Below are 20,659 nucleotides of genomic sequence, written 5' to 3' on the forward strand. Positions count from 1 at the left end.
CCAGAACAGATACATATGTCGTCCAGAGATCCAGACTTTTTACTGGCCCAGGTCTGGACTTTCTTGATCAAGACAATATGGTTTCCTTCTGTTCATATGCCATTGTAAAACATGTTTTATTTTCAAGATTTGTGCACTCATTTATAAAGACAATCCCTCTGATCGTATGCGGAGCTCTGAGCCACGGCAGACACGAGAAACAGGACAGAGGGGGAGGGTGGGCCCTAGTAAGAGATGTGATTGGTCCAGCCCAGTATCAGTATAGAAAATGAACCAATGGGCTGCTGTCCATGCTTTATGGGCCAGCCGTTGAACAATTTTTTAAAATTATTATTTTTATTATTTTTTGTTAAAAATTATATCAGCCATAAGGATCAGTGATTTACATATTCCATGTTTCCAATGCATTGTTCATGTTTTGATATGCAACTTGCTGTGCATAACTTGCAATACTACTATCTCGATGCCATAAACACAAAAAAGACCTCTAGATAACTCTGTGGGATAGGCTTGAATGTGATCAAATGAGACTCCCTGGAAAGAGATGATGGCACCTTCCTGAATAAATATGAGGGGAAGCAGCTGTTACAATTTATCTTCCATAGATGGAAGGACATTCTTTTGCAGACATAGTCAGGATTCCAAACTCTTCTAAATGTAATGCAGGAGTGGGATGTTCCGCATTGTATGGGAGAAAAAAAAACATTGTATAAGATGGCAGAATGAAAAATTAAATTACAAACCACTTTTCTAGAATATATACTGTATATATGATTTTTTTTTTTTTTCAGAGAGGAGGAACTGCTCAGGCGACAAAAGCAAAACATGAAACTGTAACAAAACAAACAAAAAGAAGTTCCACTCCGGGCAATTGGAGTGGAAAAATGTAAAAAATAGGGTGTGGTAAAACATACAGCTAAATCCTGACTTTTCCCCACCGTTGAATGCCTGAATGTTGTTAAAACAAAATATTGCCAACACCAACACTAAAACGAGACAAATATAAAATATAAAACTTTGATCTACTATTGGTCGAAAGTTTGGATGGGCATAGGATACTTTTTCTCTCTTGGATAATGTGTGACAACTTCAAAAGTAATGATAGACTGACAACCAGCTGATATATGGTGCTTTTTCCATACTGCATGTCAAATTAGGCCATATTCTACTCGCTGCACACCAAAAATGACACCTGACACAAAATGACACAAGAAACCGGTCTAACCTACAGTATTTGACTGCATGTATCAGTGAAAGAATGAGCTCTTCATCAAAATGTATAGTTTTAATGTGTTTCAAAGTGATACTTTTGTCCGCTAGGAGTTAAAGAGGAACAAAAATGAAGTAAAAGACAGCCATTAACTTAAGTTATGTTGAAGTTTCATCACTGATGGGAAATTACAATTTGGGACTACTTGATGAATTAGCGTAATTAATTACCGTAATCCACCAGAGAGATTAAGAGATATATTGCCTTGGAGTAGAGTGCTAAATGGACAACTGACGCAGCCACCCTGAGGCCTTGCCTGAGGAAACAATTAAGGAACTGTTGCAACATTTCCTATATAGTCATGTGTATAATTTTTGTTTAATTAAGACTGTGGATCAGAAGAACTAGTGGTGGTTTAATTCGCTTCACATGAATGTCCATGCACAGAGATGACCATGAAGACGAATCATTTGCTGCTCTGTCAATTTCCCCTGCCTGATGACTCTCCAGTTCTTGGAAGTCTATCTGTGTTGGCTGGCTTTATTTGAAATGCTGCCCCATCAGTGGATGTGATAGCGATTTGTATTGAATCTCTTATTTCTATAAGAGATTAAAGGAATCTTTAATATATACATTTTCAAGGATTCAAGAGGTTTATTCGTCATATACATATACATACTTTCATACATATATGCAGTGAAATGTAATGCAACGCACCCGGTGATAACACACAATATGTCCTAGGAAAAATGTATTTCTAATAGACCAACTAACTGACTCCTTAAAAGTAATACAGTAAGTCGAATACTTAAAGAATAAAATAAAAATATATAGAATAAAATAAAATACAATAAAATAAAATGAGATAGAATGGAATAGATAGAGGAAATATGCTTATGTATATGGAATAGGCAATAATCTATATACAGATATGTGCATTAAAGTGGCATGTGAATAAAGTGAGGTAGTGCTTGGGAACAGTACGGGGCAGCAATACGGCATCACGACCAACCCTGAACAGTGACACAGTATGCGGTACAGTATGCTACATAATGTACAGTAGGTAGTGGAGCCTATGTGTGTGGCTCAGTGAGGACCCCTGGTGAGGTCAGCATTGACAGTTCTAATGGCTTGCGGGAAAAAACTCAGTCTCAGTCTCTCTGTTCTCGCTGTGTGACTGTGGAGGCGCTTGCCTGACCGCAGGAGCTGGAACAGTCCGTTGTTGGGGTGATGAGGATCCTTCAGATCCTACGGGCTCTGCTACTACACCTCCTGGTGTATAACTCCTGCAAGGGGGGGAGGGTAGTTCCAGTGGTACGTTCAGCTGAACGCACCACCCTCTGCAGGACCTGCCTGTCCTGGGCAGTACAGTTCCCAAACCAGGCAGTGGTGTTGCCTGTCAGGATGCTCTCCACCGCTCCAGAGTAGAAGGACTTAAGGATCCTCACCGAGACCCGGAATTTCCTCAGCTGCCTGAGGTGATAAAGATGCTGCCTCGCCTTTCTCACCAGAGTGTCTGTGTCATGCCATCATGTCAATTTTGTCACGCCTCACCTTTGAAAGTTGTGGCATAAAATGTAATTCTCTCTAGATTCCTGGTTTTTTTCCGTGTTTTGCCATGCTCTGCTGCTCTTTCTACTAAGGATTCATAAAGCGGCGCAATGGTGCTACGCATGCGCAGAGCCTTTACAGTCAGTCTTGTCTAATCTTGCCAGACACACACACACACACACACACACACACACACACACACACACACACACACACACACACACACACTCACACACACACATCCTGTCATCTCCTGCTGCTCATCTTCCACTTTGTAGCCTGAAGGCACTTTAAGTTTGAGTCAGACCTGTACCTTTTTCCCTGAATTTCAGGGTGCCTCGCTTTTGAATAAGGGGCAGAATGAGCTCATTCCAACCACGTCAGCATGTAGAGTAAGGACGCTGTAGATGACGCACCAAGGTGCAAGTGTTGCTCTGCTCTGATGAATATCGATATCGGTGTCAGTAGCCGGGACCCCAAAGTCAACTGCCCTACTTCCTCTCACAAATCAGTCGTCACATGATTCAATGTGCTTCCTGTGTGATTATGAAAGAAAGAAAGAAAGAAAGAAACGCTCTCTCAAAAAAGAAAGAAAGAGAGAGAGAAAGAAAGAAATAAAGAAGAAAACGAAGGAAGAAAGAAAGAAATGCTCTCTGGGGTCAGCTCAAAAAAGAAAGAAAGAAAGAAAGAAAGACAGAAAGAAAGAAAGAAAGAAAGAAATATAGAGTACTGACATGGAGAGAAGATGGGTGGCAGACTCCAGCAGCAGTCCAGTGGTGATCACCATGGTGCTCCTCAGACTTGTGTTTCTCTCCATCCATCCAAGAACCAGGGTGATGGATAGAAGTGTCCCTCCAATTGGATGGAAGGTCAGCGGGGGTCACGCCAGCGATGGAGACATCTCACTGCCGGGCTGAGCGTGACTTTTTTAATTAACCTCAATGGGGGAGATTAGTCCATTCCTTTTCGAAGAGATCACCCCTGCAAAGTCCCTTCCCACCTGACCCCTGCACCTCCACACTCCACCTTCCTTACCTCCTCTTTCCTGCCATTTGCTCTGCAGCGCAGCCACCAGGGAGGCTTTTGACATTTTTTGGGGTCTTTTATTTGTTTTTGTTTTCATTTTTTCCTCTCAAACCGTCGTTTCTTTGATTGCACTTCAATGCGATGCAACTTCACTGCATTTACAAGAACCAATTACAGCTTCTTCTTTCTTCAGGATTGTCTGCCTTCGTCTCCGCTTTTATTGTGTCCTCATTAGGTAAAATCGGACGAGAAACATAAACAAAAAATTATAAAAACAATAATAATAACTGTGTATAATATAATTGTAAAGTTGGGTATAAATTCCTGTTTATGTGGTTTTTTTATCAAGGAAGGTGTCCACCGTAGTGGGTTATTGGCTGAGAAGTTGTTCCGGGGCGGGGTGAAAGAGGTTCAGTGATAGGTTGCTAAATTGTGTGACAGAACGACTGACAGATGCATGGCATGTTTAATGGAGAACCATCTGATGAGAAGTACAAGTGCAGGGCAGAAGGCCAGCGGGTTAGCCACACTGTTCAATTGTTTTACCAGCAACACCTCAACCCCAGGATAGATGTTGCTTGCTGCGGCGAGGGAATAAATCAGGGCTCCGTTGAGCTATCAGACACTAACATCCCCTCCTCCCCGTTCTTCCTCCATCCACCTAGCTACCCCGCAACGCTACATTGGTTTCAGAAATGTTGGATTTACCCTGAATCTCCGGCGGCTGGATGGCAATTATGGATGAGAGTGGACTGATAACGCCACCGCCATCGGAAAGAACAAAAGTGAGTGAGGTTCGTTCGAGTCAAACCCGGGAGGAAATGGTGCGTTCAAGTCAGGCAGATGTCCATCAGAGCAAGGTGGGGAGGGGTCATTTGTTTACTAAGAAGAGAGTTCAGCCTGTGTATGCACACCTGAAATGGAGAGGGGGATTCTTAGGCTAAAGGTGAGCTATGCTGAGAAGTCTGAATAGCATAGCAGCTCTGTTAACCAAAGATGTGATCCTTTTTTACCAAGCAACCCTTGCTACAGGATGTTGACAACGTTTTACTTCTGGGTCAAAATAGCCCTGCCCCATCTCAGGTATAACCAGCTAGCTTGTATACTAAATGTGCTAAGATAATACAGCCTGATTTTGATAGCCCATTGGCTGAGGAAGCTAGGCTTACAGTAAGGAAGTGGGGGTAACAGAGTTGTACCATCTGTACTTACACCACTGGATGGCACTACTGATTGGGAGATATACTGGACACAATTTCTGCTAATAGCCAGAGCCAACCAGTGGGACAAGACTGCCGTCCAGTTGGCTGCGGCTCTAGAGAGGGGGGCTAGAAGGGTTCTGTTAGACCTTTCAGAGTTGGACATGACTGATCCCCAAGCTATAGCATGGGCCATAGAAAGACAATTTGGTGATCTAACCACTGTCAGGCGACTCTTTAACAAGAGAACACGCAAGAAGGAGAAAAGCTGGGGGTCTATGCAGCTGAAAAACCCTAAAGCATTCCCAGAGTTCAGTGAGGAGCACAGGTTCATCCTTACAAAGCGAGCTTTCATCACTGGGCTTGCCAATGCCTGACAAACTGCAGGAGCAGGTCTGATGTAGCAATCCCTTATTCACTAAGGGGATAAAGTGTTGCTAGGGGCACTGGAGAGTGCACAGAAGGTGGAGCAGATCTTTACAGAGAGTTGGAATTCAAGACCCCCAACGCTCCCATTCCCATCCATGACGGGATACCGCTAGACCCCCTAGACCAAAACACTACAGATGTTGCCAGAGGGGCCACATTCAGTACCACTGCCCTGAACTCACCAATCCTATGCCACCTGCCCAATGCCATCCATAGGGAAACAGGGTGGGGAGCGGAGGTGAGGAAGGTTACTCCACACCTGGCCATGCACCTTCCATGCAGTCACCCGCCATGAATAACTGTGTTGTGGTAGTGGGTTCTGGGGTCCCCAATCGGGACCTAAAGTGTCACGGCTACTGTCCCTGATTAATGGCAAGTTAGTATGTACACTTGTTGACTCTGGTTCTACAGTGACAGCCATACGCCAAGACATATTTCCTGTAGGACCTCCAGTGGTGCTGTACAGCATGGCCCCTCATCACAGTGACCGGAGATAGAACTGCCATGCTGGGCCATTACACAGTCAACATCCAGTGGGGTGAGCAGACTTTCCCGAATTCTGTGTGGTTAGCTGAAATTCATGAGGAGTGCCTGCTGGGTTTTGACTTGGTGAAGGAAACCAATGCTGTGTTGAATGTGGCATCTACATGACATTCATGGAGGGTCCCCCACTACCCCTGATATGTTATGATGACCTGTCTGGATCAGTCCAGGCACCCAGAATATCAGACAGACCACTGCCGGATGCCGACGCCACAGCAACTCTGGCAGAGCTGTGCCCAGAGCTCCCTGAGTTTCCAAAAGAGCGTGTTGTTCAACGTGAACCATCAGATAGACTCTCCTCTCAGGTTCCACAAGCCTTCTCTGTTGAGACAGAAACCTACTCACAGGAACCGACAGCTCTTCCATGTGTGGAAATTGTTCAGGACAGAGACCAATCAGGTTTGATACCCTTGTCTACAGGTGCAGTCACCTCACAGGGACATCTACATCTACGAACTTGCAACCAACAATGCAGCTGTGAGTGGTAGTGTCACATGTGGTATTTCACAAACGAAAGTTTATGACCAATACGTAAAAGGGACTCACTTCAACACATAAGACTTACTGTGTGTCTATGACCGAAACAGACCAAGGGGAGGTTACCAAACCTGCAGAGTAACTGGATCGAGCCCTGCCCGGTCTTGGAACGGGTGGGGGAGGCGGTTTATAGGATGAAGCTGGCAGGATGTGGATGAGTAGTGGTGATACACCACGACTGCTTACCACCCTACCAAGGAATGAGCCAGCCAAACTATATTCAGGATCGTCGGTCACCGCCGGCTGCTCGCACACGTCCTGCAGAGGGGGCCCTTCCCCACAGCACATTCCAAGGGGACCACGGCATTCTTCTGGCTAACAGCAGATGGACATTCAACACAGGATTTTGGAGAAGGTAAGGTGAGGGGGACCCCTTGGCTAGCGGTTAGCCATCCTGTTCAACACTTTTACCGCGAACAACTCAATCCCAGGTTAGCTGTTGCTGCGGCAAGGAAATAAATCTGGGCTCTTTTGAGCTATCAAACAGTAACATCGCCTCCTTGCCGTTCTTTCTCCATCCGCTTATCTACCCAACGCTACAAAATATTAAATTTTTGTGATACTCAATATACAAGGGACACACAACTCTTCAGGGGAATGACTCCCGCCCTGAGCAATGCCCCAGAATGAACAGATCAAACGCTGTCTCTTCCAACTCCCTTTCTCTTTAATTTTTCCTCCCATTTCTCTATTTTTGGTCGCCTCCTTTCATGTAGGAAACAGTGGCTTAAGTGGCTCTATTGGAGCTTTCTGGTGGGCTCTCAAATGAATCCTATGTGTGAATTGGGAAAATAAATTGGTTAGTTCTGAGGCTGTGACTCATGTGGCGCCCCCTGCTGTCAAGTCTATGATATGCATGGTTTTGATGGTAGAAGAAACGCAAAAAGCAATGCCAGGGGCAGGGGGTCTCAGGGTTTTGAGAAAAGAGGAATGGGTATGAGTCACACAAGCATTTACAATTTATTTTTAGTAGATCTGACTTTCAGAGACTAAATGACCGCCCTGAATGATATTTATTCACAACTGTAGGAGAAAAAGACGTATAGATCCACATCGCCACCTAGTGGACTATTTGGAGCTCAGCATTTAAAAGCCTCTGATCTGATATTCTATCAGTCCAGTCATCAATTGTACTGTTACAATTAAACCTCTCAATTTGGCCTGATCTTCACCTGATTTCTATGTTATTGTCCAAGCCAAATTCATATTTGTTCACAATGTACGATTATCCATATTGGATGGCCACATGGCCCAAACATGGCAATATTTCTTAAATTTTAAAGGTAACAGCAGTTCTTAGTCTGCAATCAATGATTGGTTAGTTCAGTGTTTATAAATTCTCATATCAATCTCATAACCAATATCATATCATACTATTGTTAAATATAGTTTAGACCAAACTGTCTATACTTTATAGATAATTGTGAATATATTATAAAAAAAGTCGATTTAAATATGGCTATGCACGTATTTATTTATTTTGTACATATATTTTTACTCAATGTTCCTAAACGCATATGTATCATACCAGCATAGTACTAGCATTGCATATTATTGCCGTGCACATCCTCTGCCCTATTTGTACTTACTCCCTGTAAACTTCTGTTTATATAGACTTGTAGATACAGTACAGTAAAGTGTTTGCTTATCTAATCTTATCTGACCTCGGGGGCCCCGTCAAATGAGGAAAAACTAGGCCTATTTCTCTTCAATCTGCCAAATGCACATATGTAATGCTGCGCATATGTGCTGGGGGATTTGACCAATGAACCAAATTGCATTTCTAATTTTAATTTTATATTGATTATGGAAAAAATATTTCTACATCAATGTGTGCGTGTGTATGTGTATATATATATATATGTGTGTGTGTGTGTGTGTGTGTGTGTGTGTGTGTGACGGTTAGGTTAGGAACCGGTCTTCTGTGATATTCCCCCCCCTAGCTGTTCTACGACCTGCTTCTAATTTCAAAAAGAGTTGGAGAGATTTCACAGAGCACGTTCGTACTGTCAGCCGCCTCCAGTCGAGCGCTCCTGCTCGTGCGACGTGAAAGCCGATTATGACCCGCGCCTCGGGGGCAGGGCGGCAGGTAAGAGCCGACCCTTGATTGGACGACGGCGTCCGAGCGACATCCCGTCCGACCAATGGGAGGCGTCGTGGCGTCTCGTCGCGGTTGCCCGCCCGACGCACCAGTCACGTCAGTGCTCCGCGCTCTTCGTTGTTCCGAGCGAACCTCCCCCCCCCCCCCCCCCCCCCCGCACCGAACAGGTAATGGATGAGCGCTCGGGTGGAAGTGAATACAGATAAAACCGCGAAGAATCGTGACTAACTCTCACCAGTAAGTTGAGACGGCTGGACTGTGGGAATGTCATGTGTGGCCGGCAGGATGGAGTGGTATAAAGAGCCTGGCTCCCACTCCGTCCCCCGCTCCGTGTTGTACATACTTTGTTTGGTAAGTGATTTCCTTAATAATGTTTAAAGGTGATGACGTTAAATAAGCCTTTGACGTTGGTTCAAGCCGTTTAACTGTCTGTCGCCCACCCGCGTCCTATAACCAAGCTCTTTTTTTTTTTTTTTTAAGCACCCAAACAGATTATACATTGGCCATTGCGTCCAACTGATGCTGCATTCCATTGACTACGGAACTCGGAAAAATCCCACATTTTCGCTTGGAAAGCAGCAAAGGAACGTCCGCGTAAATCGCAAATCCAAGTCTGAATTTCTGGGCCGATCCCTCTGGCCTATATGACGTCATAGTACCGTGGCCCTGTCGACGGTGGACACAGTTTTCCAGCATGCAATCGAATCTAATTTGGATCTAAAGTTCTCTGCAGTTTTTTTTTTTGTTACGCTAACATACTCAACGTTGCGTGCAGCCTGCGTTGTTTTGTCAAACAAACATTCAAACAGCTAAACGAACACATTTAGCTTGGAAGTGGGGCCTACCGACTCTGAATTACGGATTTCCGATTTTCAATGAAAGGCAGCATGTAGTATAGACCGACGGGAAGTTTGGACTAAATAATAACCAACAATAAATTCATACTTAGAACCCAGAGACATACTCTTATCAAATGGGATCAGTGGCCTGATGGGTATCAAATTGAGGGTCCGTGATAGGGAAAAGGGTTGAGAGTCATAGGCCTAATTAATAAAATAACAACTTCCTCAAATTTAATAAAGTGCAGAAAGGCTGCCAGGTTCACCAATAATAGTGTGAAATGGACAACCTCAGCTGATGGTATGACACATCCTTTGCAATCCCACAAGCTTTTGTTTCCGACGGTGGTGATGTACCCTGGGCTGTGGTCCATTGGTGTCCAGCTTCACTCTTTACTGACGGGGAGCTACGTGCCAGGCCACCACTCAGTCCTCCTCATCAGCAGCCCCAATGAGCAGGCCGCCAAGGACATCGGCAGGTACAGTCTCTGATGATAATAATAACATATATTATAAGCCTTTATTCCCCCAATGTGCACCATTCGCTGTCATTTATGTTGAAACGTTTTAATGAATATGGGAAGGTGAACAACTAGTGAGACCAGCAGGTTACTTTCAAGTTCTGCACTGTATAGCAGTTCAAATTTAGTCTTTTACAAAGTGATAATCTTGACAATAGATGAGAAGCATCGTTCTTACAACTCCACATTGCTGAACACTGTAAACAGGCTAAATACACGCTGTGTCAAAGCTTAAAGTAGAGCGAGTGCTTCTTTGTTGGTGCTTTAACTGTATGCAGATGAGCTCTCTCCATTTTGCATAAGTGTAGACAGGAAAAGAAAAATAGAGGTGAGGTTGTTTTTGAAAGTGGCCAGCGGGGAAGTCACCAGAAGCCTGGCCCACTCTCTGAGCCTCTTCAACAGTTAATAGCGGTAAATGGTTGAGCTATTAAGAAGCAATCCTGAGCTACAATAGGAAGCTGTGCGTCGTATCTTTCACTGGAGATGGACCGTCCTGTTCTTTCTTTCCACTAGCAGCACACGCTGTCAGGCTGTAATTGCCAACAGGTGAATGTTTTGTGTGTTAAATTCTTTCGTTTCTCTCTCCACTGATGCTGCTCACATATCATTCCACACTTCTGGCAACGCATCGTTTCAGCAGAGCAATTATGGAGAGGAGGATGGCAGCCAGTATTAATATTCTTCCCAGGACCTCCACCATGTAAGTCTCTCAGCTCCCCGGCCTCACCCATAACCACCGGGATCGACTTTGTTCTTGCTGTCCTACACACGTGCCCTGGAAAATATTTTAAGTTCACACAAGCAGACTTTATTGCAGCTTTATTTATTGCGTAGCTATTATCTTTAAAACTACATGCAAGGTGAACTTCTCGCACTGCTCCATATTAATGTTTTCATCACATGGGAAACCCCGAGAGGCACTTGGATTTTGTCTATAAGCGGGATTATCCACGCCTGTTGATGGGTTATTTCAGTAAAACAATGACACAGCGATGGTACAGGATTGCAAGCGACTGAACAGTAGAACATGTAAAAGCATGCTTTTTTACCAGAGAAAGATTATCTTGAGCAGACGTGTTGTCATGGGGTTTCAAGTGTGTGTTTGGTCTGATATTATTATTACACGTTCCCTCTTGTATACTTACATGCTGACCCACACAGCCCAGATTGATCTACTGCTGCTTTAAAGCATGAAGGCAGAGTTCATAAAGTACGTTTTTACAAGTGACGTGATGAAGTGGTACAAAGCAGTTTTAACAGTGTGGACGGTCCTGCGTGTATCGGCGAACTGTCAATCTGCAAGTCAGTGGCTGTCACAGATAGCTGGTTTATATTTCAACTGTGTCAAAAAGAAGCCTTGAGGCAACATCTATACCTGCAGGCACCGCTTGTGCTCGAGAGCCTTAATTGTGAGGAGTGTGTTGGGCAGTTTTCACCACCCTCTGCAGTGCTTTCTGGTCCGCAGCCGTACAGTTGCCTTACCAGACTGAGAGGCAGTTGGTGAGGATGCTCTTGTGCCGGGATAGAAGTTCACCAGCATCTGTGGAGACAGGTGGGCTTTCCTCAGTCTCCTCAGTAAGAAGAGCCTTCTTGACGAGGGTCGAGGGGTTGAGGGTCCAAGAGAGGTCCTTGGAGATGTGGACCCCGAGAAACCTGAAGCTGGTGACACGCTCAACCTCCATCCCGTTGATATGGATGGGGGTGTGTGTGCCACTTTTCATCTTTCTGAGGTCCACTTTGAGCTCCTTGGTCTTCTTGATGTTAAGGGCCAGGTTGTTGTTAGTGCACCACGCTGCCAGGTGCTGGAGCTCCTCCCTGTAGGCTGTTGTTGTTAATGAGGCCAACCACTGTTGTGTCGCCTGGAAAAAAATGATAATGGTGTTGGAGCCATGGACAGGAGTGCAGTCGTGGGTGAAGAGGAGAGGACTCAGTACACAGCTCTGTGGGACACTGGTGTTCAGGCTAAGGGGGTGGAGGGGTGAGGTTCCCTAATCTAAAATGCTGTGGTCTGTTGGTTAAGAAGTCCAGTATCCAGTTGCAGAGGGAGGGGTTGATGTTGAGGTCACCTGGTTTGGTGACCAGTCTGGGGGGATGATGGTGTTGAATGCTGAGCTGTCGATGAACAGCATTCTCACATAGGTGTTGTTGTTGTCCAGGTAAGAGAGGGCGGAGTGTAGTGCCGTGGAGACGGCGTCCTCTGTGCACCTGTTCTGGCAGTAAGCAAATTGGAAGGGGTCCAGTGTGGGAGGTAGGCAGGATTTGAGGTGAGCCATGACCAGCCTCTCGAAGCACTTCATAATGGTAGGGGTGAGGGCAACAGGGCGGAAGTCTTTTATGCTCGCTGCAGAGCTGTTTTTTTGTACCGGCACGATAGTAGTGGATTTGAAGCGCATAGGGACAGCTGCTTGGGCCAGTGACAGGTTGAAGGTGTCAGTCAGGACCTCAGTCAGCTGCCAAGCGCAGGCCCTGGGTACACGACCAGGGATACCATCAGGGCCGGCAGCCTTAGGTGCATTGATCTTGCTCAGCGCAGCACGTACCTCGTTGGGGTAGAGTGTGAAAATATGGTGGTCTGCAGGGGGCATAGCCTTGATGGCTGCCTCCTGTTTGTCCCTGTCGAAGTGAGTGTAGAAGTTGTTGAGCTCATCAGGGAAGGAGGTGGGGGTGGTGTTGCTGGGATTGTAATCTGTGATGGCCTGGATGCCCTGCCACATGCGTCGGTGGTTAGAGTTGTTTTTAAAGTGTTCCTCGATCCTTAGCTTGTTGCTGTGCTTTGCTCTCTCGATGCCCCTTTTCAGGTTAGCCCTTGCTGAACTGTAGGCCTGCATGTCACCTGATCTAAAGGCGTTGTCACATGCTTTCAGCAGTAGGTGGACCTCTCTGTTCATCCATGGTTTCTGGTTTTGGAATGCTGTGATCTGTTTGAGGCTGCTGACAGTGTTGATATTAGTATTAATGTATTCCAAAAAGGAGATGGCATAGGAGTCAATGTCTGTGTGGGAGTCCAGGGTAGCCTGAGTGTTGGTCCAGTTGGTGTGTTGAAACCAGAGCTGTAGGACATGCCCATTCTGGCCATACTTTAACTGTTCTGACTGAGGGTTTCACACGTTGGATGAGTGGTATTTGGGGAGTAGCAACAGTGAGAGGTGGTCAGACTGTCCCGGGTGGGGGAGGGGAATGGCTTTGTAAGCTCCAGCCATGTTTGTGTAAACATGGTCGAGGGTCTTTTCCCCCCTAGTTGGGCAGGAGACATGTTGGTAGAATTTGGGGAGTACAGTCTTCAAGTTGGAGTGGTTGAAATCACCGGCAACAATTAAGGCTGCCTCCGGTGTGTAGTCTGTTGTTTGCTAATGGCAGCATGAAGTTCTTTCATTGCAAGCTTAGCATTAGCATCCAGGGGGATGTATGCTGCAGTCATAACAACAGATGTTAGCTCTCTGGGCAGATAGAAAGGTCTACACTTTAGATATTTAAGGTTAGCAGAGCAGTCGACTGTCGATGATTCCATTGTCCGTGCACCAAACTTTGTTAATATAAATGCACAGTGAAGTGCTGGTGATGCGTTGGGCATCTGCAGCCAGAGGGTGGTGAAAACTGTCCTTTTATTTTCAGGTTTGGGCGTGTATATATACATATTGTTTTGTATATACAGTATTCTTAATAGCTGATAACTCTGGTGTTACCGGAGTTATCAGCTATTCTGTCTGTATGGAGGAGCAGCTGGATGATTGGCCTTGTAGGAGAGCACCAGCGTCTTAAATCTGATCCGAGCAGAGATGAGAAGCCAGTGAAGTGACAGGAGGCCAGTGACATGAGACAAATTTGAAATTTGAGAAACTTTGATATTATATTTTTAGAGTCAACCTTTCTGCTCTGCACAGTAATCATCAGCAAACAGTAACAGCACAGATTTTGGTCTGTCATGTATTCTATAGGTATTACTGGAAAGGGGAAATCCAAGATTCAACAGAAATTATGATGGTAAGCCTCTCCAAGTTTATGATTAAAAGGTAATACAGCTGTGAGCTGCGGGTCGGGTCCTTAAGAGGGAACATCTAGAATTAATATAATTTCTGTTGCAGTTGGTGAAAACGAAGACCTCCGGGATTCAGAAAGTAATAGACTATGTAAGGTAAGGACTCATAACTTATTCATGTTTGCCAAACAATCAAACATAAACATATATAAGCTGTGTTAGATAGATGTTTTGTCAATGCGCAAAATAAAACAGGTGTGTGTGTGTGTGTGTGTGTGTGTGTGTGTGTGTGTGTGTGTGTGTGTGTGTGTGTGTGTGTGTGTGTGTGTGTGTGTGTGTGTGTGTGTGTGTGTGTGTGTGTGTGTGTGTGTGTGTGTCCAGGTCAGTCCACCCCTATGAGAACCCAGAGGTTCTCAGCTTATCCGTGGACCATGGCAGTCCAACGTGCATGGATTGGATTGACGAAGCTGTCCTTGACGACTGACACATCATGAGCCTGAAGCCAGCGACCACTGCCACTCAAACAAGCACAATACTGTGGCTTCAACGCTTTGGATCATTGAAAAGGCTGGTCATCCGCTCAGCAGTACGTCAGTAGATAACATCATCTACTTACCAGTAAGCAGGGGTGGACTGGTAATCTGGGATACCGGACATTTTACTCGTGGGTCGGTGCACCTTGGGGCCAATATAATTTTTAATAAAAATTTAAAAAATTATAGTCGACGATGATCTACTACCTACTGTGAACCTGAGTAGCCCTCAACTCTACACTGCATTTAAGGTTTGGACTCTGAAGATTCACATTGCTGGAGCTTATTTGGTGAACAAGTCCTTCGACTTTAAATAATGACTGTACTTGGTTATTTATGTATTTATTTGTTTTAGAACAACTGTACTCTTAACTCTTTTTAGTAGGTGGCCTGACCAAACAGACCAACTCACTTGTTCCATGCACCCAAATCTGCCACATAATATTTTTCTCTTTCAAATGCTTTATAAGAAATATATACGAATACATTTCTGTTTCTAGAGTAAGATGTGAGCTCAAGATATTTTTTTAAATGAAAGTAAGTGACTGAGACTTTTCAAAAAGAAACAAAATACATTTGCCAATTTCTTAATTGCAATGTATAAATACATGCATTTAAAATGATATTGGTATTTTATTGTTTTGATGATATGCACTATGTACGCTTTATGAAGGGATAGATAGATGGATACATGCATACATACATACATACATAGACACTTTATTCATCCTTTGAGGGAAATTAAAATTACACTACAGTAGGTGAAATTTCATGGAAATGTAGAAATCAACATCAAGCAAATGACACAGCTATCCATGTGACTCAGGGAGACCCCTTTTTTCCATTAGATGGTGGGATGTGCAACGTAAACTTGAAAAGGAAATGTAAAACGCTATTTCAGTTGAAACTCAACCCTGAGATTTATGAAACATTATTCTATGATAGATTGCTCTACCAAAAGTGGATCATCTGTACCCAGCTGCTAAATGAAACCAGTAAGTTAGACCGATAAATCAGTATTACCATAAAGAAAAGGAAAAGAGGGCTGGCACAGGACTGGTGTGACATTCATGATTTTGCCTGATAAATATTTTATAACAATACTTTTCATATTTCTGTGAAGGCTAACCCCTTTGTCATTTGACCTCCTTTTTTTTTCTTCCGCTCTTTTTTTTTTTTTTAATCTTATTGCTTTTGGGTTTTTATTAAATGTTAGTCTGCTTTTTGTGATGAAATTCTGCTGATCTATCTATCAAATCCCAATTCCATTCAGTGGACAAATGCACTACATGGCTTCCGTATTTGCTTAGCGTACTAAAACATAAAATGAGGGCTTGGTCCGCGCGCCGGAACAATAGAAGTGCAGATACCGTTAAGTCGGGTGTTGTGTCTGTAGAGCCCCCATGATCCTGCTTGCGGAACAAAATATCAAGGCTACAGTACACCCAGTCTATTGAGCTGGGTTGTGTGTTACCCCTTTTCCACCAAGGCATTTTGAGGGCCGGTACCCAATCTGGAACCCTGTGAGAGCTTACTCATGTGTGTGTAAATTTGAACTTATATTTCTGCTCAGATGCGTATGCGTGCGCGTGTGTGTATATACACACACACACACACACACACACACACACACACACACACACACAAAAATTGATATTTAGCTTTTGGGTGAAATTTATGGAAAATGTAAAAAGTTCACGCTACAGTGATACTATATCATGAAAGTAGGGCATTTAAGTAGAAGTATGCAATGGTGATTTCCTCATCTCAAACAATTTATTGAAACAAAAGCCAACAACAGTGGTGGGTATACCACAACAAAAAATGTCAATGTCTCAATAACTTGTCATGTGCCCTTGAGCATGAAGTAACGCTTGACAACCACGTCTCATGCTGTTCACAAGTCGACTTATTGTCTGCTGAGGCCTGGCCCCCCACTCTTCTTGAAGGGCGGCCCTCAGGTCACTGAGGTTCTGGGAGTTACAAGCCTCTGCACGGCGACTCAGCTGATCCCATAGGTTATGTGTGTATATATACACACATATACTCAGCATTCTGTATATAATATATATATATATATATATAATATATTTATATTACGTGTGTGTGTGTGTGTGTGTGTGTTATGTTAAACAATCTTAATTGATTTGAGTTGAAGAAAACTGAAATTTATTTTGTAGTGCGATTGAAAGTCCACTGGGTGGTGGTATTTCAATACAAATAGTTAATGTAAACGCTAAAACGGTAGATTGAAGTTTTAAGGTATCACAGATACCAAGGAGATTTAGCAAATAATAATAACAATAATAATATTTATTATTGTTATTATTGTGATTCATAATAATATTAAGAATAATATATTAAAATTAATAATTATTATAATATATTGTTATAATATATCTAGGTATGATAATAATAATAATAATGATAATAATAATAATAATAATAATATGACACTATTATTATTATTATTATTATTTTATTATTGCATTTGTTACACCTTTAGTTAATTTTAGTTTTAATGCCTGCGCCAAATCCAGTAATAAAAATATATTTTTTATTGCTATTATTATTATTTTTTTTTTTATTCTTCACAGGGTCCAGGATTGGTAAGCGGTTAATTAATTGTCCCTAACCACCCAACACTGACGCCTTCTCCCACTGACAATATAATAAAGATAACCCCGGCACAGGCTGTAACACTGAGGAATATGGCACTACAACCAACATGCACTTCTCTTAAAAGGTAAAACGTCAGCTTTTGTGAGGACAAAATACTGTAGCTGTTTGCAGTACAACAGAAACCATTGTCATTGGCGAAATGTGGAGGTATATTTTTAAAGCTACATTAAAGCTTTCAAATTATAACATTAGTGGAAATCAATACATTTTGCAGATTAGGCCGACCACACAAACACGGAAAGGAAGCCAGAGCAGCAGCTGCTGCACCACATGCAGCTCTGGGATCAATACCTTATCTGTTTAGCACCACTCCTATCTTTCTCCCCGTGTTGCTGAGCCACAGATTCAGGATAATTTATTGGACGCAGGCTTTACAGGGCTGAGCCCTAATGAGAAAAGCGTGCTCATGTCTTTTTTTCTTCACATAATGTACCAGGCATTGTAAATTGAATATGATATGAGTGTCTGCTTCATTATTACTGCTGCTGCTGCTGCCTCAAAGGTCATCCCTGATCCCACGACTTCTGCTTGTGACCAGGATATTTTAAAAAGAGGGTTCATCTATTAAGAGATTAGATGCATTTCATGAATTTTTTCAAACTTCCCAATGTTCTAACGAAGAAACAAGTATATTGTGACTCCAATGCAAACTGTTTTCTGGCACCCCAGTAATTGCATACACTTCTTTTATTTATTGGTATTCAAGCAGTGGTTTCAAACTCAAATGACTTCTAAGGGGGCCGTGTTGATCTTCAAGGGAAAACAAGCTGCTTTTTTTGGTTTTCCTCCCGCACATTAGTGAATTGCCTGGTGATCCTCTGAGAGAGAACTCTCTTATGATCTATTTAACTCTTGTTTTATATTCTGAAAACACTGAGTACATTTGTTTCAATTAATTTAGCAATGTGATTTTTAAAAATTATTTGTGGCCCAGATTTATCAATTCATTATCACCATGTAGCGGGCCACATTAAATTGTCTCGCTATAGTTTGAGACACCTGTATTAAAGGTACACGTCATTTTTACAATCCTCCTGCCGAAATACAATGATAAAGCACACTTTTTAATTTCATTTTTAAATTTTGGTGTATTTGTTTAACGGTGTAACTTTTGTAAATGGGATTCTGTCATGTAATAATATTGCAAAATTGGTGGATATGGGTAGATTATTATCACAAGAGGCAGTAAAATAAATAATTTCATAACTGAAGTCTATGATAACCTAAAGGCCCTCCACTCATTTACGTAAGGGAAGGTTTAAGAATATTTCTTTTTTTACTCTAACATGACATTGTGAATCATGCCACTTTGGTGAAGGTTTTTCTTGTTTAATTTACTCTCATAACCAGACTAATAAACTATTTATTTTTGGAATTGGATAAGGTACCTTACAGGCACAGCACTTCTTATGACCTGCATATTCACAATCTGGTAAGTGAAGCGTGTGTGAACAAAATTCGCTAATGGTATATGGTCGTGCCATTGCATGAAATCGTAGAAATTATTCAAAGACGTGTGCTGCTGAAGTGTAACGAAATGTGAATTTGAACACGGTAGATGAGCAGATCCCTATTTCCTTAAATGCAGAGAAGTTCACTCTTTAAATTAGCCTCCACATCTTGCAGGGTAAGTCATTAGTCTCAAACAGAGAGCGAAAGTGTATGTGCAAGAAAGAGTGGATCGCTTTAATCTCCTGGTATCATCAGTCATCATTTATTTGTCATTGCCACACAGTGCTGCTATATTTGTTTTTTATTTTTGCTTAACTGTCACGTACACATAATATGTGTACGTCACTTATCGGTTTAACTAGTTAACTTGTTAACCTACAATATGCTTATACATTATAATTTTTTTAATCTCTTTTCTGACTTCCACTCTGAAATTCTGTTGCTGTAAGACCTGAATTTCCCCCAGAGGATTAATACATTTACATTTTTACTGTCTGCAATATCTGTTCACATGTCAAGTTGTATCGCGATGGATCAGAATGTGAAGAATGCAGTAATTCACATGCATATTATTAATTGGTAGTGAAGCGGAAAAAAATGGCCATAACAATGCAACTTCAGTTAAACGTAATGTTAAATTTGATGAATTATATACACCGATCAGCCACAACATTAAAGGACAGGTGAAGTGAATGACATTGTTCATCTCGTTCCAATGGCACCGGTCAAGGGGTGGGATATATTAGGCAGCAAGTGAACAGTCAGTTCTTTAACTTGATGTGTTGGAAGCAGGAAAGATGGGCAAGCGTAAGGATCTGAGGGACTTTGACAAGGACCAAGTTGTGATGGCTAGACCACTGTGTCAGAGCATCTCCAAAACGACAGGTATTGTGGGGTGTTCCTCGTATGCAGTGGTTAGTACCTACCAACACTGGTCCAAGGAAGGACAACCAGTGAACCGGCGACAGGGTCATGGGCGCCCATGGACCCATTGATGCACGTAGGCAGCGAAGTCTAGCCCGTCATGTCCGATCCCACAGAACAGCTAATGTAGCATAAATTACTGAAAAAGTTGATGCTGCTATGATAGAAAGGTGTCAGAACACACAGTGATCACAGCTTGCTGCGTATGGGGCTGCGTGGTCGCAGAGTGCCCATGCTGTCCCCTTTCCACCACCAAAAGCACCTACAATGGGCACGTGAGCATCAGAACTGGTCCATGGAGCAATGGAAGAAGGTGGCCTGTTCTGATGAATCACGTTTTCTTCTACATCATGTGGATGGGCGGGATTAGGGCCAGATCGGATCGAGCATCTGTGGGATGTGCTGGAACAACAAGCCAGATCCATGGGGCGCCACCTCACAACTTACAGGACTTTAAGGATCTGCTGCTAACGTTTTAGTGCCAGATACCACAGGACACCTTCAGAGGTCTTGTTGAGTCCATACCTCGACAGGTCAGAGCTGTTTTGGCAGCACAATGGGGAGCTACACAATATTCGTGGTTATTAGTGGTGGTTTTAATGTTTGCGGTGTACTGTCACTTCACTGAAAGTGTTGAAAAACATCTTAAGATTTCTGCCAAACTTTTCTATTTTTTTTAGTTACATTTTTTTTTTTTTTTTTGCCATTTTATATTTTTTGTTCTTATTACTTTATTATTATTGCCTATTATTTTGATGTGAGGTCACAAATCAGAATCAGAATTAACGGTCTGAAAAAATAAAAGATAAAATAACAATAAAATAAAATAGAATTAAAAGTCAAACAAAAATGGTCAAATATACATGAATAGCTGAAATAGTCAAATATATAACAATACAGAATATACAAAATATGATTTGATGCACAGAATAAATAATTAGTATGGTTATACATTATACAGTAATTATATAAAGAATCCATCTATCCATCCATCTAGAGTCAGTCAGGTATTAAAGACTACATTTGAATCCACAATAGCATTCTGAAGGTCATTTTATTAGAATGTGTGTTATTGTGAGTGATGTCTCCTGTTGCTCAGTTATCAGACAAACACATTTTATGGCACAGGGGTCAGA

General features: G+C 42.7%; 1 protein-coding gene across 2 annotated transcripts; it reads left to right on the forward strand.

Moving 5' to 3' along the window:
• Nucleotides 1-8,803: 8,803 nt before the first annotated feature.
• LOC307243591 (protein CutA homolog) lies at nucleotides 8,804-15,640 on the forward strand. Of its 2 annotated transcripts, none has more exons than XM_080018446.1 (6): nucleotides 8,804-8,947; nucleotides 9,766-9,914; nucleotides 10,594-10,656; nucleotides 13,892-13,937; nucleotides 14,039-14,088; nucleotides 14,314-15,640. In XM_080018446.1, the coding sequence occupies exons 1-6, from the start codon at nucleotides 8,861-8,863 to the stop codon at nucleotides 14,414-14,416; spliced, it is 498 nt and encodes a 165-aa protein (XP_079874572.1). In that variant the 5' UTR covers nucleotides 8,804-8,860; the 3' UTR covers nucleotides 14,417-15,640. The 2 variants fall into 2 exon arrangements, with proteins under 2 accessions (XP_079874572.1, XP_079874573.1); XM_080018447.1 differs by having other exon boundaries at nucleotides 10,597-10,656.
• Nucleotides 15,641-20,659: the final 5,019 nt, after the last annotated feature.

The sequence above is a fragment of the Zeus faber genome (genome assembly GCF_960531495.2).
Source record: "Zeus faber genome assembly, chromosome: 17".
NCBI classification, from domain to species: Eukaryota; Metazoa; Chordata; class Actinopteri; order Zeiformes; family Zeidae; genus Zeus; species Zeus faber.